This window comes from Chrysemys picta, chromosome 8 (assembly GCF_011386835.1).
Source record: "Chrysemys picta bellii isolate R12L10 chromosome 8, ASM1138683v2, whole genome shotgun sequence".
Classification (NCBI taxonomy): domain Eukaryota; kingdom Metazoa; phylum Chordata; order Testudines; family Emydidae; genus Chrysemys; species Chrysemys picta.
In genome coordinates, this window is record NC_088798.1 from 60,770,955 (window position 1) to 60,795,462 (window position 24,508).

General features: G+C 41.6%; 1 protein-coding gene across 9 annotated transcripts in view; it reads right to left on the reverse strand.

Annotated features, from left to right (window-relative positions):
* RABGAP1L (RAB GTPase activating protein 1 like) overlaps positions 1-24,508 on the reverse strand; it is a 525,894-nt gene that overhangs the window by 438,392 nt on the left and 62,994 nt on the right. For 8 of the 9 annotated variants that reach the window (XR_010589791.1, XR_010589793.1, XR_010589792.1 and 5 more), the window contains exons 2-3: positions 8,999-9,165; positions 1,618-1,810 (exon numbers count right to left, since the gene is read on the reverse strand). Coding sequence is in view for 5 of the 9 variants with exons in the window: in XM_065554561.1 (XP_065410633.1) it covers positions 1,618-1,810; positions 8,999-9,133 (328 nt within the window). In the remaining 4 variants the exon portion in view is untranslated. The remainder of the gene's footprint in view (positions 1-1,617; positions 1,811-8,998; positions 9,166-24,508) is intronic. The other variant, XM_065554560.1, reaches the window with a different exon arrangement.

Below are 24,508 nucleotides of genomic sequence, written 5' to 3' on the forward strand. Positions count from 1 at the left end.
GAACCTGCCCCAGTGACACCATGATTTCCACATTGCTGGGGCCTGTGCCTTGTGAGAGGTCTATGTCCATGTCAATTTCCTCATCACTCTCTTCACCGCGCTGCAATCGCCTCCTCGGCTGGTCCGGGTTTCGCCTTGGCATGTCCTGGCTCTGCATATACTCCAGGACAATGCGCGTGGTGTTCATAGTGCTCATAATTGCCGCGGTGATCTGAGCGGGCTGCATGATCCCAGTGCTAGCTATGGCGCCTGGTCAGAAAAAAGGCGCGAAACTAGTATCAGGGCGGGAGGGAGGGCGGGCCGAGTGACGACATGGCGTACAGGTACAGGGAATTAAAATCAAGAACGGTGGCTGTGCATCAGGGAGAAACACAAACAACTGACACACAGAATGGTCCCCCCAAAGATTAAACTGAAAACCCTGGGTTTAGCAGGCCGTTGATTTGACGGAGGGAGGGGGAAGCAAATGAATACAAAGCAAATCTATTTTTTACATCTTAAGACGACGGTGCAGCGTGACTGATAGCCCTCGGCATCTTTCTGGGTGCTTGGCAGCAAATACTGGGCGCTTGGCAGTTAGTGTATTACGATGGCCTTCAGGCCTATTGCACAATCTGCTGCTCAGGGAAGATTCTGCTAATGTGCGATGACCCAACTTGTAATAGGACGGTTACCAGTCGTAATACACCATCTACTGCCAAAAGGCAAGGGGCTGGTGCAATGCAGCCCCACGGCTGCCAGCCCCACAGCTGCCAGCACCCAGATCGCCGATGAAGGCTACCAGTCTACTGCACCGTCTACCACCAAAAGGCAGTTAGCTGCTGCTGCTGTGTAGCAATGCAGTCCCACGTCTGCCGGCACCCAGATGACATATGGTGACGGTGAGCTGAGCGGGCTCCATGCTTGCCGTGGTATGTTGTCTGCACAGGTAACCCAGGTAAAAAGGCGCGAATCTATTGTCTGCCGTTGCTGTGATGGAGGGGGAGGGGCCTGACGACATGTACCCAGAACCTCCCGCGACACTGTTTTGCATCATCCGGGCATTGGGATCTCAACCCAGAATTCCAAGGGGCGGCAGAGACTGCGGGAACTGTGGGATAGCTGTGGGATAGCTACCCATAGTGCAATGCTCCGGAAGTCGACGCTAGCCTCGGTACTGTGGACGCAGTCCGCCGACTAGAGCACTTAGAGCATTTTATGTGGGGACACACACAATCGGCTGTATACAACCGATTTCTATAAAACCGGCTTCTATAAATTCGAACTAATTTCGTAGTGTAGACATACCCAGAGTAGCAGCCGCGTTAGTCTGTATCCGCAAAAAGAACAGGAGTACTTGTGGCACCTTAGAGACTAACAAATTGTTAGTCTCTAAGGTGCCACAAGTACTCCTGTTCTTTTTAGTTAAAAGACAGACAGGAGGGAGAGAGGAAGGCTAGAGGGGGGCCAGAGAAGCTCAGAATCTCAGAAACATGAGGTTTTCTCCCCACCCTCCCCGGTCTGGGGATTCCTGGGACTAGTTTCAGACCTCTGCATAGTCAGGCTCATCTCAATTTTTCCTTTGCTCAGTTTCATACCATAACTTCATTACCTACCCAAAAATATCTTAACCAGTACCTGTAGTGGAAGGGTCCAGAATTAGATGTAAAGAAGGTTGGTTTGTCTGACTGGCTGACACATCTTCAGCTGACTGTCTGCAAGCATCATTGGAGTCTTTACAGTCAGTAGTATAACTTATTTGGCCTTTTTCAGAATCTCTCAATATCTCTTCCATGGCTTTCTCCAGCTGTTCATCTCCATTTGAAAATATCTGTACAAAGGACAAGATACAAAAAAGACTTAAAAACTGGCTGCTACTTTGACCTTAAAAGATATTACACAAATATTTGAAAAATATTTTAAAATTTGTTTTACTTTTTAAAAGATATTTTGTCAAACAACACTTCTCAAAAATTGTAGACCAGTGTTAGCTGAAGAAGTCATCTGCTTCAGAGATAAAATGTGCTATTTATTATGTATTTTGATGTGCTGAATTCAAATATGACAATTAAAACAACTGACTGGCTACTGTTTCTAAGATATTTAAGTTTTTACATTTTAGGTCTATGTATATTGTGTAGATAGTAGAGTTTTAATCATAAATTGTAAACCTAGTTCTTTTCATGTGTTATGGTTGCTTTACATGATAATATTTCACCTGTCCTGTTTATGTAACACTTTAAAAATCAGCAAAAGGGTTATATAAATAAAATTTGTTATGAAACAAAAGGCAAAAAACTATTATGTACATAGTTTAGTCCTATTCAGTGTCTACTCGGCGCTTCTTGGCTTGTCTCTTGTATTCATTAAATGGAGCATCTCTTGTCACTGTCCAGCAATAGTCTGCAAGCATTGATGGGCTCCATTTGCCCTGATAGCGTTTCTCCATTGTTGCAATGTCCTGGTGAAATCGCTCGCCATGCTCGTCGCTCACTGCTCCGCAGTTCAGTGGAAAAAAATCTAGATGAGAGTGCAAAAAATGTATCTTTAGTGACATGTTGCAACCAAGGCTTTTGTATGACTTGAGGAGGCTTTCCACCAACAACCTGTAGTTGTCTGCCTTGTTGTTTCCGAAAAAAATTATTCCCACTAACTGAAAGGCTTTCCATGCCGTCTTTTCCTTGCCACGCAATGCATGGTCAAATGCATCATCTCGAAGAAGTTCACGAATCTGAGGACCAACAAAGACACCTTCCTTTATCTTAGCTTCACTTAACCTTGGAAATTTTCCACAGAGGTACTTGAAAGCTGCTTGTGTTTTGTCAATGGCCTTGACAAAGTTCTTTATCAGACCCAGCTTGATGTGTAAGGGTGGTAACAAAATCCTCCTTGATTCAACAAGTGGTGGATGCTGAACACTTTTCCTCACAGGCTCCAATGACTGTCGGAGTGGCCAATCTTTCTTGATGTAGTGGGAATCTCTTGCACGACTATCCCATTCGCAGAGAAAACAGCAGTACTTTGTGTATCCAGTCTGCAGACCAAGCAAGAGAGCAACAACCTTCAAATCGCCACAAAGCTGCCACTGATATTGGTCATAGTTTATGCACCTCAAAAGTTGTTTCATGTCATAGGTTTCCTTCATATGGACTGCATGACCAACTGGAATTGATGGCAAAACATTGCCATTATGCAGTAAAACAGCTTTAAGACTCGTCTTCAATGAATCAATGAACAGTCTCCATTCATCTGGATCGTGAACGATGTTGAGGGCTGCCATCAGACCATCGATGATGTTGCAGGCTACAAGATCACCTTCCATGAAGAAGAATGGGACAAGATCCTTTTGATGGTCACGGAACATGGAAACCCTAACATCACCTGCCAGGAGATTCCACTGCTGTAGTCTGGAGCCCAACAGCTCTGCCTTGCTCTTGGGTAGTTCCAAATCCCTGACAAGGTCATTCAGTTCACCTTGTGTTATGAGGTGTGGTTCAGAGGAGGAGGATGGGAGAAAATGTAGGTCCTGTGACACTGATGGTTCAGGGCCAGAAGTTTCATCCTCTTCCTCATCTGACTCAAGTGAGAATGATTCTGGTGCATCAGGAACCGGCAGTCCTTCTCTGTGGGGTACTGGGCGTATAGCTGATGGAATGTTTGGATAATGCACAGTCCAAACTGGCACTGCAAAAGGCATAGATTTCCTTTTCCTGTTCAACCACTGGCGAAGATTTGGTGCACAAGTGTTGCAGCATATGTGTGGGGCCCACCTCTTGTCCCGATCTCCAATTTTGCAGCCAAAATAAAGGTGATAGGCTTTCTTAACCATAGTGGTTATACTGCGCTTTTGTGATGCAAAAGTCACTTCACCACAAACATAGCAGAAGTTATCTGCACTGTTCACACAAGTACAAGGCATCTCTGCTCACTTTGGCTAAACAGAAATGTGTCCCTTTGCAAAATCAAACACTGACAAATAAGAGAGCACGACACTGTATGATTTCTAGAGCTGATATAGGGCAATTTGTTCAGCCGAGTGATGTAAGCTTCGTTATGATTGCACCATCCATGACTTCTAGGAATAACATGATGCAATTCATATCATGTATGACGCAATACCAGCTTCAGATTGCAGCATTCATTGTTTTGCCTAAAAAGCAAGTACTGTCCAAACCCAGTCATAGATTTATTCATCGATCCAGTCAAAGATGTATTTTAGTCATTTCTGGTTTAAATTGAGATCCCTTCCCTTTATAACTCACTTATCCTCTGCCATTCCCAAGTCAAGGGTCGTATATACTGACCCAATAGCATATCTTGAAAACTAGAGCCAATCAACAATTTTAAGCATCATTTTCGTTCTCAGTGACCCAGAATTAGTAAAGTTTGACTACATTTATTTCAGAAGCATTTTGGCTGTAGAGCAGTGTAATTATACCAAATACCCATGTTACTCATGTGGCTAAAGCCATGAATTCACCAAAGGCTCATTTGTATTCATTAAACCAACAAATAAAATGTGCACAATGGAAGTATATATCTGATTACCAAAGGTTCCAACATCCAGTATTACAATGCAGCATCCAGTATAACTGCTCAGGTAATGACAATTTATATTTTTTCAAATCTTTGACTATATACATTACAGATTTCACCTCTCCAAGTACTTTATATAGTATTAAAATGGCATCCATGAGTCATGAATGTGTGCTATACTCAGGTAGTTTATTAAGAGGCACACACAAAAAATAAAGTGTAATTAGGTATATCCTTCTCCCCTCATTTTAATATATATCTGTAATGAATGGCAAAATTAATTTGGAGGTTTTGTTCCTTATTCTATTTTCATTTATCTTTATTTTTAAAAATAACTGAGAATTAGAAACAGAGCTCTCTCCAGGTGTTCAGACAATAGTAAAAACGTTGTTCAATTCAATTTCTGTATACAGAAAAAAGGGAAACTACCTAATCATAACAGAACACATCTAGTCAGTTGTGACAACTACCTGGGAGAGACATTTTCATATCTGCCATCTCCTCAGGACAGTTCAACTTTGAGCCCCACTGAAAGTTAATTTAAAATTAATTTCCTCACCATCATTTTCTCTATTCTTTGAGTGGGAGCACAGTGCTCTGTCAGTCAAGTATTGACAAGTTTTCTACCTTGTCACACATTTTGGATGAAGAGAATAATATTCCTACTGAGCTTCCCCTCCCCCCGCATCTAGCAGTTACTTGCCAGCTAAAGTGAAGAATAATTCACATTCAAATAAGCTCTTATAAGGGAGTGGTTTCGGACAATGCAATAGAAGCTTCAAGATGATAAAATTACAGTAAGGAAACTACTTTTACGTTTCTCCCATATAAACAGTAATTGCCCCCATGAGACAAGTACTTATAGGAAACAGCAAGCAGTAAAAAGACATCCATCAAATCGAAGAGAAAGAAAAACTTGTCTTCCAGTATCTGATAGCTGCATTGGATGAGTTTGCATCTTATACGGGCTAGTACAGCAGTTTTCAAACTGTGGGTCGGGACCCCAAGGTGGGTCGTGACCCCGTTTTAATGGGGTCTCCAGGGCTGCCTTACACTTGCTGGGGCCCAAGGGCTTCAGCCCTGGATGGCGGGGCTCAGGTTACAAGCCCCCTGCCTAGGGCTGAAGCCCCTGAGCTTCGGCTTTGCCCCAACCCAACTGGGGTGGTGGGGGCACGGGCTTCGGCTTTGCCCCCCCACACCCAGGGCGGCAGGGCTTGGGCAGGCTCAGGCTTCGGTCCCCGCTCCTGGGGTCAGGTGGTAATTTTTGTTGTCAGAAGGGGGTCATGGTGCAATGAAGTTTGAGAACCCCTCGCCTAGTAGAACAGAGCACTGAAAACCAAGTGCACTGAAACCCAACACATCTCCTCAAAGATTCTCTGTGTTGCTGAGTCCATGAAGTAGTCATGCACCTGCTAGTGTGTGCGCTCACTCATGTGGGAGGAGTCTTATTATATAACCGATAGGCCTAAAAATTGCATGACTATCTTGCAATATTAGACTTAACTATTCACTTTTTTAGATCCTCCATATAAAGACAAATTTGCATCAGACTTTCTCCGGGGTTTTGTTCTATGCAAGTAAAACTTCACTTCCTTGACCACATCCAAAACATTTCAGTGCTTCTCATGATCTAAGGTGGCTTGGGGTAGAAAGATGGCAAGGAAAAACTGACTCAAGTGGAAGGTTGTGTTTTTCCCCAGGAAACAAATTCTAAATCTCATCTAAGAGCTACCTTAAAATAAATATAAATGTTTTTTTAATTTAAATTAAATTTTAAACAAATAAATTTTTAAAAACCCACACCCAACTACCCAGCAAACCACTGTTTAATGGAGTTGGTGAGTACTTGCAAAACTAGATGTAAAGACCTTAAAACAAGGGGCTCTCCTGGCTCTGCGTGGTTTCTTAAAAGCAGTGTTTCAGATTTGTTCAAGAGACAGCTGCAGATGCACCAGTTCCTGTGTCTGAAATTAAGGAGTTCTTCTGGTACCTGACTGGACAGTCCTGATGGTATGATTTTAAACCAGCTGCCTGCCACACATCTTCAAATACTCTGAGGCCACTATTTCCTTAGATATTCTGGAATTGGGAAGGCAGTTTTGCCCTCTCCCCATCATTTTATCTTAAGGACGGTTTTGAGTTGGGTGGCCAGGTTTGCAATATTTAAGGTGCAGTAAATGCGATCCAGCAGCTCAACCTCATCCTACAGAACCGACAACCTAAATCATTGGATTGGGACTTGGCTAATGCAGAGCACCAGAAAACTGGTGAAAATCTTGAAATCCCAGCTCCCGCTTCCAAGGCTTTTGTGTGTACAAACACATGGAGCTGAGAGCAGCTCCTTTGATCTTAGTGCTCTAACCACTTCTAGCACTTGAGAAACCCACTGAGTAAAGGAAGTCTCCAGCTTCCCTTCAACCTTTGACAAAACTCCTCTCCCTACCAAAACTGCTGCTAAATTAAAGGGAAAAGGTGGGGTTGAAGAGAAAAACCTGTCTGGGCAGAGAGCTTAGGAACAGAAACTAGGCTGAAAGTATAGTGTAGTTACAATAGCTGCACCAAAGTTCACTATGCTGGAAACCCTCATAAGACAAGGTTCCACAGCCAGAGCCATCTGTAACACTATCAGCCAAAAACGCTTAGAGAAAGTCTGACGTGATACTAAAAGTGGCTCCAGTTGCAGGAGTCTTGCCTGTATTACGGGTTCCAATGTAATCAACAGTGGGAAGTTTTTAGATAGTTTCCTTAATGGATACCAGTGTTTCTCAACCTGAACTTAAAAAAAAAAAAAAAAAAAAAAAAAAGTTGGGCCCCTTCCCCCCAGTAAGACTTGAAAAATTGTGACCCCCCTACCTTAAATATAATTAAGTAAATCATGAATAATACTCAGGGCCAGTGCTATGGGGTGGCAAGCAGGGCAACTGCCTGGGGCTCAACACTTCAGGAGGCCCCATAAGAACATAAGAAAGGCCGTACCGGGTCAGACCAAAGGTCCATCTAGCCCAGTATCCTGTCTGCCAACAGTGGCCAATGCCAGTTGCCCCAGAGAGAGTGAACCTAACAGGCAATGATCAAGTGATCTCTCTCCTGCCATCCATCTCCACCCTCTGACAGACAGAGGCTAGGGACACCATTCCTTACCCATCCTGGCTAATAGCCATTAATGGACTTAACCACCATGAATTTATCCAGTTCTCTTTTAAACTCTGTTATAGTCCTAGCCTTCACAACCTCCTCAGGGAAGGAGTTCCACAAGTTGACTGTGCACTGCGTGAAGAAGAACTTCCTTTTATTTGTTTTAAACCTGTTGCCTATTAATTTCATTTGATGACCCCTAGTTCTTGTATTATGGGAATAAGTAAATAACTTTTCCTTATCCACTTTCTCCACATCACTCATGATTTTATTTACCTCTATCATATCCCCCCTTAGTCTCCTCTTTTCCAAGCTGAAGAGTCCTAGCCTCTTTATTCTCTCCTCATATGGGACCCGTTCCAAACCCTTAATCATTTTAATTGCCCTTTTCTGAACCTTTTCTAGTGCCAGTATATCTTTTTTGAGATGAGGAGACCACATCTGTACACAGTATTCGAGATGAGGGCGTACCATCAATTTATATAAGGGCAATAATATATTCTCAGTCTTATTCTCTATCCCCTTTTTAATGATTCCTAACATCCTGTTTGCTTTTTGACCGCCTCTGCACACTGTGTGGACATTTTCAGAGAACTATCCACGATGACTCCAAGATCTTTTTCCTGACTTGTTGTAGCTAAATTAGCCCCCATCATATTGTATGTATAGTTGGGGTTATTTTTTTCCAATGTGCATTACTTTACATTTATCCACATTAAATTTCATTTGCCATTTGCCACTACAGGGAACTCAAGCATGTAACTTAGCTTTATGGGACCCCAGGCAATTCCTCTGTTTGCCACCCCCTAATGCTGGCCTTGCACTTGTGACCTCCCTAAACCCGTCCTGTGACCCCTACGGGTCACGTCCCCCAGGTTAAGAAACACTGGTATAGACAATGCTAAGGAAAACAGATCAATAGGGCAAAAGGCAGTGCAGTCTATACATCCATAGCTTAATCCTGATCTCATATACAAACAGCATTCTGAGTCTTTGAATCATAAAGCCACATTATTTCCTATCTCCCAATTGAAGTTTTTTAATTTATAAGAATAACTGGTTTATTTTGTTGATTGTATAAATCATAAGGATGCACAGATGGCTAATAAGTCTTGACACGTCAAGTGACGGGACTGAAACCTTCATTAGACAAACCGATTTGCTCACTCAGGTCTGTTCATTTTGCAAATATATACAGTACAGCAAGAACAAAGGTAAAGGATTTTAAGAATCTCCCCAAACAACAAAGTCAATTAACTTAAATAAATTGTAATATAAATCACAACCTTTTGGGGCAAGAGATTCTTACTATGCATTTAAAACAAAAACAAAAACAAAGCAAGTGTACTTTTAGTTGAGGTTTCTCATCTTTTGCATGGGGATCCTCAGGTTGCTGATGAACCAAGACAAATTCTTCACTGTTTAATGTGGACACAGATTCAGATGATTGACTAAATTTATCAAATGAAGACCGGACTTCCATTTCAGGACTCAATCCCTTCCTGCTACACCAACCTAATAAAAAAATGTAGAAACACTGAGTCAGATCTGAAACTGTACACAGTTATCCTTTTCTAATTGATAAATATATTTAATAGCAGTTGCAGAAGAAGAATATTGCCTAACAGAATAACAGAATATTTTAAATTATATAAACATAATGGTTAATGGGAACTCAGGTTTTATTTTTAATCTCCCAAACCATTATTTTAGATAACAAGACCCTATAAGAGACATTCATTTTCCTTCCCTTCCTGACCATTTCAAGGGAGGGTGAAAAACAATCTAAAAATATACTAATTAAAAAGGAGAAGGGATTAAAATATTCCATTCTGAATGGTGATTTTCAAAGCCCCAACCACAAAATACAATTGTTTGGCATGCTCTATGGTGGCTCTAGAGCCAAAACAAGTCTTTGGCTCTTCCCTAAAGAATAGTGGTTTTATTGTGCCCATATCAACGCATGCAACTCCAGCAAAGATCAAGAACATAAATATGACCTTGAAAATTTCACTTCCCCTGGGCTTACAGACATTATAAACAGAAATCTTGGAATCACTGCACAACTCCATTCTATCCAGGGACTGATTTATACAGATTTTATACAGTATACTCTTGGCAGAAGGCCGTGCTTCCAGCAAAGCCACTGTCCTCTGGTTGCAAGTACTGTGGTAGAGATTATTAGCTGGGATTAAAGTTTTAGCTATACCTGTGCTCTTTCAAACACCCACATATTTAAGAAATATTTTCAGAAGAATGATGTAATGTGAGCTCCACCCAAGCCTAGTTTAGAGATTCACTGTTGCAATAAGCTTTGTTCCAGAGTTTAAAAATCTCTGCTAAAATTGTTCTCTCACTTACTGGTAAAAGAATAATCCCTTCCAGCACCACATTGAATGGTGAGAATAAAGACACAGGGAGGAAAGTGCAGTGAAGTGATTATTACACTAACTACAACAATTAATGTCTGTACAATGCTTTGAAAATATAACATGCTATAGAAGTGCTTGGAGCTCACTTACTATATTACTCTATTATAGAGAAATTCCTGTTAAAATGAAGTGGAGTGAAAGAGCTTCAATGCACTTCAGGGGATTTGAACTGCTCTGATTTTCACTGAAGATTCACTTTAGAAGAAAATTTCATTGCCGCCTTCTTTGAATGCAACAATTAATTACCATTACAAATATGCTCAACCCTTGTCTACATTAGAACTCCTACTGTTGCTAGCACCCATAGTTGCACCATTGCTGCAGAACAAAATATTTTAATATAGACAAGGCTTGGCTGAAAAGCTGGGAGGAGAAATTGCCACTACCCCCATGATGGTGAGAAACCATAAGTATGCCTCGCAATATTTTTGATGCTACTCCCTTAGGAAGTAGATTGGGCTTTTGTAAAAGGCCCCATGCAAACACTGCTGATAAAGGCCCCAAAGCTACAGGGAATAAGACGAGGCCTTACCACTACTCCAAATATATTTGGTGGGGAGGCGGGAGGATATTTTGCCAAGTAGGCCTCATTTCATTATAGTGAAACTCCACTTAGTGAATTTTTGCATATGCTTCGTGAAGGGAAATGGGAAGGACAGGACTACACTATAAGAGGATTGTGCTACATTGATTATTAAAAAGAACAGGAGTACTTGTGGCACCTTAGAGACTAACAAATTTATTTGAGCATAAGCTTTCGTGGGCTACAGCCCACTTCTTCTTCGAAAGCTTATGCGCAAATAAATTTGTTAGTCTCTAAGGCCTTGGCTACACTTACCCGCTAGTTCGGCGGCTGGCAATCGAACTTCTGGGTTCGACTTATCGCGTCTAGTCTGGACGCGATAAGTCGAACCCGGAAGTGCTCGCCGTCGACTGCGGTACTCCAGCTCGGCGAGAGGAGTACCGCGGAGTCGACGGGGGAGCCTGCCTGCCGAGTGTGGACCAAGGTAAGTTCGAACTAAGGTACTTCGACTTCAGCTACGTTATTCACGTAGCTGAAGTTGCGTACCTTAGTTCGAATTAGGGGGGTAGTGTAGACCAAGCCTAAGGTGCCATAAGTACTCCTGTTCTTTTTGCGGATACAGACTAACACGGCTGCTACTCTGAAACCTACCATTGATTATTAAGTAATCGGAATTCTACCAGCAAATCAAGTCTTTCTGGAACACAAATGTCCAGTAAAAACAAATCTGTCTCCTCAAGAAATGTTATCCTGCAAGATTGTTTTCCTTAGACAAAGTTGCTATTTGATTAACTTCAATGTTATTTGTTTGTTATTCGTACTGAGCACCTCTGGCCCGGCCCCAAGACCCGCAACCCCGGCAGGAGCGCCGGCCAGAGCGCAGCCTAATTCCTAGGCATTTGTTAAAGCCGGCTCCGGTCAGGGGACGGGGCGGGGGGTTGGATGGGTCGGGAGTTCTGGAGGTCCTGTCAGGGGGCGGGGAGCAATTGGATAGGGTAGGGGAGTCCCGGGGGTCTGTCTAGGGGCAGGGATGTGAATATGGGGTGGGGGTGTGGATAAGGGTCGGGGCAATAGGGGACAGGTAGGGTCCTAGGAGGGCAGTTGGGGGGAGGGGTTCTCAGAAGGGGGTACTCAGGGGACAAGAAGCAGGGAGGCTTAGATAGTGGCAGGGGTCCCAGGAGGGGGCAGTCAGGGGACAAGGAGCATGGGGGAGTTGGGAGTTCTGAGGGGGGCAGTAAGGGGGTGGGAAGTGGGAGGGAGTGGATGGGGGTGGGGCGGGGCAGGGCTAGAGTGGGGCTCCTCCCCCCCCCCAGTCCTCTTTTTTGATTGTGGAAATACGGTAACCCTAGAGGTGAGAAATAACAGACCTCAAGCCTATTGTCCTTCTGCAAATTTGTGTACACAGAGTCAATCCCTTACCTCTCTCTAAAGTGCAAAGTTTCAAAAAATTCAATGAATAGAAGATTGTTGGGGGCAGAATAGATCTGGACGAGGAGAAAAAGTCTGGAGATAAATGTGAGAAGGGAGGGACAGGCAGTAGAAACAAAAACGAAACTGTTTGAGCAGCATATTCCAGAAGTCTTGAGGGCTTTCTGAGCGTAGCCTTCATTGATTTGAGATCTACCATACCATTCTCTCACTTGAAGAGAAAAGCTATAATGACAGCAGGCCATAAAAGAGACCCAGTTTGGGAATATTTTAATGAAGTTCCTCTACCTGTGGGTAAGACTGGCATGTGTGCATAATGCAAACAGTGCAAGGCCTGGTTGCCCAAATGAAACAACATTATGAGAAGTGTTCTTTCTCAGGAGGAAGCTGCATTGAAGATGATGAAAGGAACATGTCTGAACATGCAGGATCTTCAGGTTGGTAAACTTTTTATTTCATACTTTTCTTAACGACTGCCTGTCTTCCTTATGGACTATTCTTGAATTCTCATGTTTGAGCAAGAAATATAGTTGTTACTCTATGGCAGTGGTTCTCAAACTTTTGTACTGGTGACCCCTTTCACATAGCAAGCCTCTGAGTGCAACCCCCCTTATAAATTAAAAACACTTTTTTTTTTTCTATTTAACACCATTATAAATGCTGGAGGCAAAGCAGGGTTTGGGGTGGAGGCTGACAGCTCGCGACCCCCCATGTAATAACCTCGTGACCCCTTGGGGGGTCCCGACCCCCAGTTTGAGAACCCCTGCTATATAGATGCAGTTGTGATTTAAAAAAAAAAGAGCTGAAATAGGCAGATCCTTCCTTTTACAATTTCACCTTTAAAGTAGTAATGAGGATCAGTGAATGCAATGAGTAAACTAAATCAGCAGTATGGTGGTAAAACACCTCTAACCCGATATAACGCGACCCGATATAACATGAATTCGGATATAATGCGGTAAAGCAGCGCTCGGGGGCGGGGGGGCGGGCTGCACACTCCAGTGGATCAAAGCAAGTTCAATATTACACGGTTTCACCTATAACGTGGTAAGATTTTTTGGCTGCCAAGGACAGCATTGGGGAGAGAGGTGTAATTAAATAACTGCATTGACTTATTTTGTTTAGGAGAATCCATCCTCAACATACAGGATTCTGAAGACTATCCACCTTCAAGATAACCATCATTTTCTATATTTTCAGAGTTATCTGCCAATGACAGTGTTTCAGTCACACAATGTATGTCACATAGCCACAGTATATCACCTATAGCAAAAAGAAAAAATATCTCCATCATCCAGAAACAACCATAGCTAAGTTTGTGATAAGAACCAGCAGATTACAAAAAGAGGTAATTGATGAAAAAATTGCCTGGTTTATTTATGCAACAAACTCTCCTTTCCGTATGATTGAGAACCCACACTTCATTAACATGGTTCAGTCATTAAGACCAGGATACAGTCCACCCAACAGAGTAGATGATGCAGGCAAACTGCTGGATAAAGTGTATAAAAGAGAAATTGAGCAGTGTGCAAAAGGTCTAGAGGGTAAAATGGTTAACCTGAGTCGTGATGGGTGGAGCAATGTCCACAATGATCCTGTTGTATGTGCCTGTGTGACAAAAGAAGAAGGGAATAACTTCCTTACAGAAACAATTGATAAATCAGGAAATGCACACACAGCAGAATACTTACAAGAAGTAGCAGTAAAAGCTATAACAAACTCTGGAAAAAAAATTCAAATGTCTAGTATGCAGCTTGGTCACAGACAATGCTGCAAACATATCCAAGATGAGAAGAAATTATTTAGAAGAGAGTCCCAAGCTAATAACATACGGTTGCGACGCTCATTTGATGCACCTACTAGCCAAAGACTTCGGTGTTCCAGAAATAAAGGCTAATGTTGTTGAAATTGCAAAATACTTCCCTAACAACCACTTTGAAGCAGCAGCTGCTCTGAAAAAAGTGGGAGGAACCAAGCTAACTCTCCCACAAGACGTGCGATGGAACTCAGTAGTGGACTGTTTTGAGCACTATATCAAGAACTGGCCTAACTTGATGACAGTTTGTGAACAAAATCATGAAAAAATAGATGGCACTGTCACAGCCAAAGTTCTCAACATTGGGCTTAAGAGAAATGTTGAACACATGCTGAGTACCCTGAAACCTATTTCTGTACCCTTGAACAAAATGCAGGGAAATAGCTGTTTTATTGCTGACACTGTTGAAATTTGGAAGGAACTGAGTGAGATCTTAAAAAAGAGCAATATGCAACGACAGAGTTAAATTACAAGCATTAAAAAAACGAATGGGACAAGCGCTATCTCCAGCTCATTTTCTTGAAAATATTCTCAATACTCGGTACCAAGGTTAAACCTTAACTGCTGAAGAAGAGGAGTTGGCCATGACATGGACGTCCAGCAATCATCCTGTGACATTGCAATCCATATGATTTTATGAACATATGCTAATGAGTGTGAATATAATGTAACTGGAATATGCTTCATGCAAAAAGTCTCTTGTAAGGTATCATTACAAAGCTTATAGTCTACTAAGTGTGGTCATCTTATTTGTATAAATGTATCATTCTTCTATCTGAAACTAGAAATATAAAATATAACTCTAAGGTCCTATTGTAATTATGCAAAGTGCAGGCCATTAATGGTCGTTTGGAATCTTGATGGCTCCCATCAACTAGGGTAATTAGTTGTAAATGGCTCTGTTTACTTGCAAGCCTTCCTGTGAGTCAGGCCAGAAAGAATGAAGGCTTGGGGTCTCACAGGACATGTGACCATGTCACATGGTACTGGAATCCATCTTAAACCTGGTGCTTTTCCATTTAGAAGGAGAGGTGGCGACCCAGAGAGACAAAAGATTCCCGCCTTGTCCCAAAGCTATATAAGGAGGTGGAACAGAACAAAGTGGGTTCCAATCATGAGAAATCCCCTAGTTACCACCTGAGCAGGAGCTAACAAGAACTGTACTAGGGGAAAGGATTGGGCCCAGATTAGGAAGGAGTCCGGTCTGTGAAAGAAGCTTATTGGAATATCTCTGAGAGTGAGATTTTATCTGTAATCAGTTTCTTAATGTATTAGGATTAGACTTGCATGTTTTGTTTTATTTTGCTTGGTAACTTACTTTATTCTGTCTGTTATTACTTGGAACCACTTAAATACTACTTTTTATATTTAATAAAACCACTTTTGCTTATTAATTAACCCAGAGTAAGTAAGTAATACTTGGGGGAGCAAACAGCTGTGCATATCTCTCTATCAGTGTTATAGAGTGCGGACAATTTATGAGTTTACCCTGTATACGCTTTATACAGAATAAAACGGATTCATTTGGGGTTTGGATCCCATTGGAGCTGGGTGTCTGCGTGCTGGAAACAAGAGCACTTCTTAAGCTGTTTTCAGTTATATCTGCAGCTTTGGGGCACATGGTTCAGACCCTGGCTCTGTGTTGGAACAGACTGGCGTGTCTGGCTTAACAAGGCAGGGTTCTGGAGGCCCAAACTGGCAGAGAAAATGGGCTCAGAGGTAGTCTCAGCGCATCAGGTGACAGTTCCAAGGAGGTCTCTGTGACCCAACCCATCACACATCCCTCCGTAATGCCAACTATAATAAACTTCAGAGCTAAGGGTGACCCATTCAAGAAATATATGTTTGCTGATGATGTTTTAAAGAAAGTCACACCAGTGAACTGATGGAAGTCACGTAAGCACTTGGATTCAGAGACTGTTGAAGTGATAATCTCACTTTTAACAGCAGTGACTTCTTCTGCCCATGTAGAAAAGAATATTTTCTTCCTTTGGACCAATTCATTCCAAATTGAGAAATCGTTTGGGACCTGAAAAAGCAGCAAAGCTTGTTTTTCTTTTCCAGATTATGAACAAACAGGAAAATGAAGGTGAAGACGACTGAGTTAGGTGCAGAAGCCAATATTTTAAGTTTCTCATGTTGACCTGGCTGACAGAGTCAATTTAATTTTTGTTTTTCTTTAAACTCATTTAACTATTTTAGTTAAAAACAAACAAAAGCAAACCTGATTTTAAAAAACTTGAATGTTTAACTAAATTCAAAAATTCATATGTTTGTTTTGTTAAAATATTTGCTGTTGAAGAAAAAAAAATCCAGAATATATAACATTGTAGCCAAAGCAGCGCTCCACAGCTCCTGCCTCCCCAACCCCGCAGGCCTTGAGCTCAGCCCAGACCCTCCATGGGAGGGAGGAGGGGGGGAGCAGGTGCTTGGGCTGCGTAGGGCACCATAATTGGTAGGGACAGCCCTGGTCATATCTTAGATATGTTATGCAAAAAGACTCAAAGATTTTGACACAGTCTGAATGTGAGGGTAATTTCAGATTAAAATCTAGGCCTGGTGTCTTTTCAAGATACCCTCTTTTAGATGCTAAAGAGCTTTGATATATTGTCATATGGCAAACAGCAACTTTACAGCAGCATTTGTATTCTAATATAGAATTTCTGCTCTGTCACAAGAGTAACTTTAGCAGTCTCATCTCAGAGACAGATTGACAGTCATTCAGCACCTTTTAGTACCACAATATAGAACAGAAATGGGTGTCAGTATTTTTGTCTTGTGCTGTGAGGACAGATGGCACTGAGGTACAAAAGTAAAAATGGAATCCCCAGAGTACCAGTGGCAGAATGAACATGCTACTCAGTTGTACCTTTTCTGATGCTGAAATGCATGAATGAACCACAGAAGTGATTTGATTTCTCATCTCTTTAGCCCATTCTAGTCATGTGTTATTTTGATAGCAAAGGTTTTGTACACAAAAATTAGTATGACACCATCCACAAGCCAAATTAGCTTCCCATACCTTGTACAAATTAGCCACCAGGTACTAAGAATTATCAACTTGAGTCACATTCCAGAGCAAATAGCACAAGTATTAGAATGACTGCCTAAAGACATGATAAACACTCCCAAAATGTACACCAAATTTAAAAGTTACCCCAATTTTTTTTTAAATGAGCTGCCTATAAGAAAAAATATTCACATATACCAAATAATAAATATTTGGATGTTGATACATCATACATTTGAACACTTGTGAAGTGACATAGTAATAATCTAGTAAAACCTGTCAAGTGATCCATTCAGATTAAAAGATCTTTATGAGGCAACTGACTATTTTTGGGGGCAGGGGCCGCACACAGACAGTAATGTAATGATGCAACATGCTTTTTTATTACCAAAAGAAAACAGACACATTTCCTACTGACTTTCTAGTCGCTTCTAGACAACAGAAGTTTATGAGGACTCTCTTCGGTAGCTAGTTTTACTCTTGTATATTAGCACCTTCCCCTATCTCTCTCACTACCAGCAGTTTTGAATTTAAATTCTTCCCTTCCTAAATCGTAGCAATTTAAAATGTCAGAAACGTTAATGTGTTTGGTTTAATGGAACAAGGTAAAAGTTATGATGTGGCAGGCAGACAGATTTATATATTCTAAACTAAATCTAAATATCACAAGTTCAAGTTTGACAGGTTATAACCCACAATACAATCACAATGCTGTTCTAGAAACTCTCTTCCCTGGAACACATATGGCTGCAGTAATGATGGAGAAGCAGCTTCCTAGGAGAAAGGCACTCCTAGAGCCCAGGAAGTATTGGTTTCCACTTTTGGGTAATGGAATATGATGGATGTCAGCAACCGGACTCAAAATCTAAGAGATCTAAGAGAAGAATTCTCTATTATTCTATGCCTCCCCCAACCTCCATTTTGTAGGTCCACTTTCCATATGAATAACCCCAAATTACACCTATGGATGAGGACAATTCTTGTTGAGTGACATCCTCCTTACTAAATTCTGAATAAGAGCACTTACGCGGACCACAGTCTTGTTAAATTCACTGTTGTTGCTATCAAAGTTACTGACAGCAGCAGAGCAGTCTGACTGCAGACTCAGAAAGACAACAGTATACTGCTTTATATTTGGAAAGTTCTCTCCACATCTGTACAGATTAGAGCTTTATATTTACTGTAAAAATTTAAATTGTACATAAGATAACGGCTCAGGCAGCCACACTCACTCCCATGGGCAAATTTATTTTATCAAGCCTTGATCAGAGATACAGTACACATGCTGTTGCAGAAACCCCTAGAAAAACACACAGTGCATTTTTTGTTTAAACTATTTAGCATTACATAAGCTAGTAATATACTTCCTAGGAATGCAGAAAACATTGCCCAAATGGATTTTTTGCCAAATAGGTCACATTTTCAACTCCAGAACTGAGTCCTGTTTTTAAATTTGAAGAGGATTACATATTTTGGACTTCACAAAAATTAAATGTGTCCCATTTTATCTAGTTTTAAAATAGAAAGACCACATGCAACAATCTACATTGGGAAAGTTTTAAGAATTGTGCTGACAATGTAGAAGATAGGATGGTTAAGGCAATGGACTGGACATAGGAGATGTGAATTAAATTGCTCCTGTCTCCTCCACAGATTTCCTTTGTGATTTGGGGCCAGTCACTTAATCTTTCGGGGCCTCGGTTTCCAATTCTTGCTCATATGCGGCTTCCAATTCTCCAATCTTTTTTCTGTGTTGTGTACTTAAGAGCATAAGCTCTTAGGGAAAGGGACAGTCTCTTACTATGCATTTGTACAGTGCCTAGCACAATGGGGCCCTGATGTTGACTGTATTGCAGTAGTGCCTTATGGATCCAAACAGCTTTTCATGTTAGTGCTATGAACTAAAAAGAAAACCACAGCAGAATGAGAAGAAATTAACCTCATTGCTCCTTTCTTGAAATAGAAATGATTCAATATAAAACACTAACAGTTTCTAACAGGAAGTAAGTTTCCTGTGCTCTCAAGCAACCAAAAGCAAGCTCCTAATGTGCACGTTTCTCACCAAAGCTAACAAGGGCAGGACAGGCAAACTCTTGCTTAATAAAGCTGACCTATTTTGTATTCAAGTAGATCATGTAAACTCAATAGTTTTGCCAACTGATCACAAAATGAAAGTGTAATAAAAAGAAAACGAAAAAAAGATTTTCTTACCATTAACTGTGATTCTTGAAGAGCTGCCTTGTACTTATACGTATTCTTGGGAAAGGTGCCCCCTGGCATCTGAATTCCAGGAACTTTCTGAAAAACTATATCCGTTGGGGCTACATGAGCTCCATCTTATGCTGCTGAACAATTCGCACCTGAGATCATAAGGAAAGTGCAGTCCTTAACTGCTTCAGTTTCCTCACCTAAACCTCAGAGTGCAAGGTATATAGGAATTCAGAGGCAAAGGGGAGGGTGGGTGGAGAGTGTGAATACAGCAGCAACTCCCAAGGAACCACAGTTACCAGTAACCTCTTACTTGTTCAAGGACCTCTGTGCACTTCCACTCAAAAGGGAGATTAATGAGCGGAACTGGCCAGATGAGAAGGTGGGCTGAGGAGTTCTTAGTTAAACCAGAAACGAACATTGCTCTCCTCAATCCAGCATCAGAGCAGGATGTTAAGTCCAGAGGCTAATGTACAGTAAATGCACTTACTGACCACCACACAGCTATTCTGCATATTTCTATAACAGAGATATGTTTAACTCAATCCATGAAAGCAACTGTAGCTCTAATTAAGTGAGCCCTAAGACCTGCAGATATGGGAATTTTAGCTATGTCATAAAAGTTTCAATACAGAACCTTATCCACTTAATCCCTCTTGCACTTTTCCCCAGGAACTGCAATAAATCTAGTGAGAGAAGATGGAGAACACTAATGCAGAATCAAACTTCTTAGATTGTAGTAGAGGACTGCTTGAACTTGAACATGTATCTGTGAAAGTCAATATCCTATGACTCATGTTGGCTGGTATAGACACTCTGGATTGTGAGGGAAAACAAGACCCGTCCCTTTGGGATAGAAGATGCTAATGAAACAGCTCTAGAATACCAGTAAATCATTGCTACTTTGGCCAATGAGAGCAAGCCTCTGTCTTGATTCACCTTTTGAATTACCAAATTCCCCTCATTTCTATGGAGTTAACGGTTTTTTGTTTTTTTTAATATATTGTCTTTGCAGCTAGTTTATAGTTGAACCACCCGACTTTCCTGAAATCACTTCATGTCCTCTGTAAATAATTTTCCCATATAACAAGGTGTTGTTTTCACTTGCATTTATGCTATGGGATAATATTTGACCAGGAGTTTCAATTTCTTTAAAGAGCCCTCTCCTCTGGAGGATGGAAGATTGGTCAATTACAATTATAACAGATCTATAAAGCACACAATCTCTAAAAAGTTTTAAAAACTTTTTAAAAATTTGCGCTGTCGATTAATCGCAGTTAACTCACGTGACTAACAAAGAATTTTTTATGATTAAAAAATTAAAGTGTACATTATTTTTATTACAAATATTTGCACTTTAAAAATGATAAACAAAAGAAATAGAAACTGCCCTCAAAAACAAAACAATATAAAACTTCAGAGCCTACAACCACCATTCCAAAGGACATGCTTCCACGCTGATGACCCTCATTTAAAAAATTTGCTAAAGAAATATGTGACTCAACTCCTTGGGGGAGACTTGTATGTCCCCTGCTCTGTTTTACCCACATTCTGCAACATAATTCATTTTATAGCAGTCTCGGATGATGAGCCAGCACATGTTCATTTTAAGAACAATTTCACTGCAGATTTCACAAAACGCAATGTGAGATTTCGAAAGATAACTACAGCACTCAACCCAAGGTTTAAGAATCTGAAGTGCCATCCAAAATCCGAGAAGGACGAGGTGTGGAGCATTCCTTCAGAAGTCTTAAAAGAGCAACGCTCCGATGCAGAAACTACAGAACCTGAACCACCAAAAAAGAAAATCAACCTTCTGCTGGTGGCATCTGAGATAATGATAATGAAAATGAACATGCGTCAGTCCGCACTGCTTTGGATTGTTATCAAGCAGAACCAGTCATATGCATCTCCCCTGGAATGGTGGTTGAAGCATGAAGAAATATATCAATCTTTAACACATCTGACAGGTAAATATCTTGCGATGCCGGCTACAACAGTGCATGTAAATGCCTGTTCTCACTTTCAGGTGACATTGTAAACAAGAAGTGGGCAGCATTATCTCCTGCAAATGTAAACAAACTTGTTTGTCTGAGCCATTGGCTTCACAAGGAGTAGGACTGAGTAGATTTGCAGGCTGTAAAATTTTACATTGTTTTATTTTTCAATGCAGTTATTTTTTGTACATGATTCTACATTTGTAGTCCAACTGTCACGATAAAGAGATTGCACTAAAGTACTTGTATTAGGTGAACTGAAAAAATACTATTTCTTTTGTTTTCTTAGAGTGCAAATACTTGCAATCAAAAATAAATATAAAGTGAGCACTGTACACTTTGTATTCTGTGTTCCAATTGAAATCAACATATTTGAAAATGTAGAAAAAATTCAAAAATATTTAAATAGTATTCTATTGTTTAACAGTGCAATTAATTGTGAGATTATTTTTTTTAATCGCTTGACAGCCTTACTAAAAATATGTATTTTCTAACAGAGGGAAAGGAGAGAAATGATTATTAAATGGTAGTAGCAGATACCTGTTTCCATTCTTACTTGACTTTGCTAAATACAGTATCATCCTTTTTCTCTTCCCCCTTCCCCCGATTTAGTTCAGATCTCTGGATATCCTAGATGCTGTCATATCCTGCTCTTCTTTCCCCTGCAATCCTCTAGCAGTTTGTTATAGCTAAAGCTCAGCTTTCATGAACTACATTAAAAACAGCAAATATTGTCTATGGCAGTGGTTCACAACCAGGGGGCCATTAACAGGTTTCAGGGGGGCTGTCAAGCAGGGCCAGCATCAGACTCACTGCCCCGCCGCTGAGGCTGAAGCCAAAGCCAAAGTCTGAGCAACTGAGCTTTGCGGGGCCCTCTATGGCATAGGGACTAACACTGGAATTGTTTTTTATAGGCAGAAAAAGAGTTATGGCACAGGTGGGCTATGGAGTTTTTATAGAATGTTGGGGGGGAGGGCATGCCTTGGAAACAAAAAGGTTGAGAACCCCTGGTCTATGAGATGTAAGTTTAAGGCTACATTAATAAAAGACATACATATGGGGGGGGGGAATATATATATATATATATATATACATACACACACACACACACACACACACAGATCTTAATATGTTTTAAAACAAAAACGCCACTATATAAATCTTTTACTGGGTTCTGATTTAGCCCTTTTAAATGGGACCTGCAAAGGAGGAAAGGAAGAGTCCCCTCCTCATGATCTATAATGGCAGCCTAAAAGATCATTTTCATGTTTTTCTGCTTCTTGATTTTTTATGGTTGAAATTTAAGTTGTTTGCACAGAGATATCAAAGATAAACATTCCCATTCATTTAATGGTTTATTTTTACTAACTCAGTTTAAAATTCTGTTTTTGTTAACACTTATTTAAATAGAGTGACCAGATCACCCAAGTCAAATATCGGGACGCGGGGGGGGCGTGGCAGGAGGGAGTGTGGCGGGAGGGGGCAGGGCGGGGAAAAAAAAAAAAAACCACCCTTCCTCCATAAGCGCTGGAGGGAGGCCCGGGAGAAACAGGGGAAGTGCGGGCCAGGGTGAGTGGGAGTCCAGCCTGGCCCCGAGCAGCATGGGGGCAGCAGGCCCCAGCCCCCCCGTCCCACTCGGTTCCCGCAGGGAAACGAACGGGGCTGGGCTGCCGATGCCTCCGCCCCGGGGCTGCCACAGGATAGCACCAGCTGGGCAGCAGCCCAGACGCGACTGGCATGGGGCTGGGCGCAGCGTGCACGCTGCTGGGTCCCCGCAGCAGGCCCGGCTCGGGGGGTTCGGGCCCGGGCGCCAGAGCCACAGCCGCTGAGCTTGGCCATCGGCCACTTCCTCCCCCTGCAGCAGTGGGAGCTGCAGCAACGGCTGCTCCCGAGTCCCGCTGCCCGGGGGGCGAGAACAGCCGCCGCCTGGCCCCACGGGCTGCCCCCCTACTCGCCCTACCGCCCGACTGAGTCCTGCCTGCTCTGGGGCCAAGCCGGACTCTCACTCACCCTGGTCCCGCGCTCCCCCTGTGTCTCCGGGGCCTCCCTCCACAAGCGCTGGAGGGAGGAGGAATGGTGAGCCTAGGGAAGAGGCGGGGATTCGGGGAGGGAGCCAATGGGGGGAGGAGGGAGCGGAGTCGAGGCGGGGGGGGTGAGCACTTCCAGCCTCCGGAGCATTTCCTTGTTTGTCCAGTGTCCCAACCGCATATTGGTTGGGACGCGGGACAAACAAGGAAATATCAGGACAGTCCTGATAAAATCGGGACGTCTGGTCAGCCTATATTTAAAGCAAACACCTGAAACCTCCCAACAAATTTGACAATTACCCTAAAAGTCCTCCAACAAAACCAGAAACTGAAGTCAAACACTCCTAGTATTTCTAAAAAAAATTTCTCTCAGCTTTTTTTGTTTTAAAGTCCACACAAAACACACACACATCACGTGCCACACGACACGCACAGTAAAGTACCAAAATAGGGTATAACCCTTTAAAAATCCTTTGTAGGATGTTTAATAATAAAATAACCCAGGAGCTTCTAGAGAAGCACGAGAAGCACTGTATGACTCTGGAGGATTTTTAAGAGTGACTGGTCCTCTCTTCTTACCCCTGAAACAAGTAATATTTTCCTAATAATCTTTTAAAGCTATGAATAGACAAAAATACTGTTGCATCTGAAGCTTGTAATTATGTAGTACAAAATACCACTCAAAAAAAGAATACAATATTTTTCCACTATATTTTTTCCACCATCCCCCCACATACCCATATTCAGCCTACATAACAGCACAACAGATACCATTTATGAAAAAAGATTCTATTTTATAGAAGAATTAAACTGACCAACAAAAAGGCTCACCCAGCCAATTTGACTCTAGCTTTTGGCCACCTATATCTAAAACCATACCAATTTTCTTTTAAAACAAAGAAAAGTAATGTGCTGGATAATGAAACAGAAAAGGTGACACACACCAAAAAAAAACAAAAAACAAAACAGACTTTTCATAATGACTAAGCTGAGCCTTTTTAATGTGGTTTGATTTTTTGAGTCACCCTGCTGTATTTATACGTGCAGTGTTATTCAAATTTCTAGTTTGCTAAAGTGATGTGCACCACATACTAATCTGCTGCTGTGAAGCTACATATTGTCAGCTTACTGTTCAGTGTTAAAATCAGTATGCCTGAAGACTGAGGCCATGTCTACACTATGGGCATTATAGTTGCATAACTACATCATTGCAACTATGCCAGCGTAACACCATAAAGCAGAAGTAAAGATCATAAAATAAAAATCAGAGGCAAAAAGGCATCCTTTAGCAATTGAAAGTTAAGAAGAAAATAAAAGGAAACAAACTCTGGCAAGTCAAAGTCAAAGTATAATTAGGCAGGCCAAAAAAGAATTTGAAGAGCAACTAGCCAAAAATACAAGAACAACAACAAAAAAA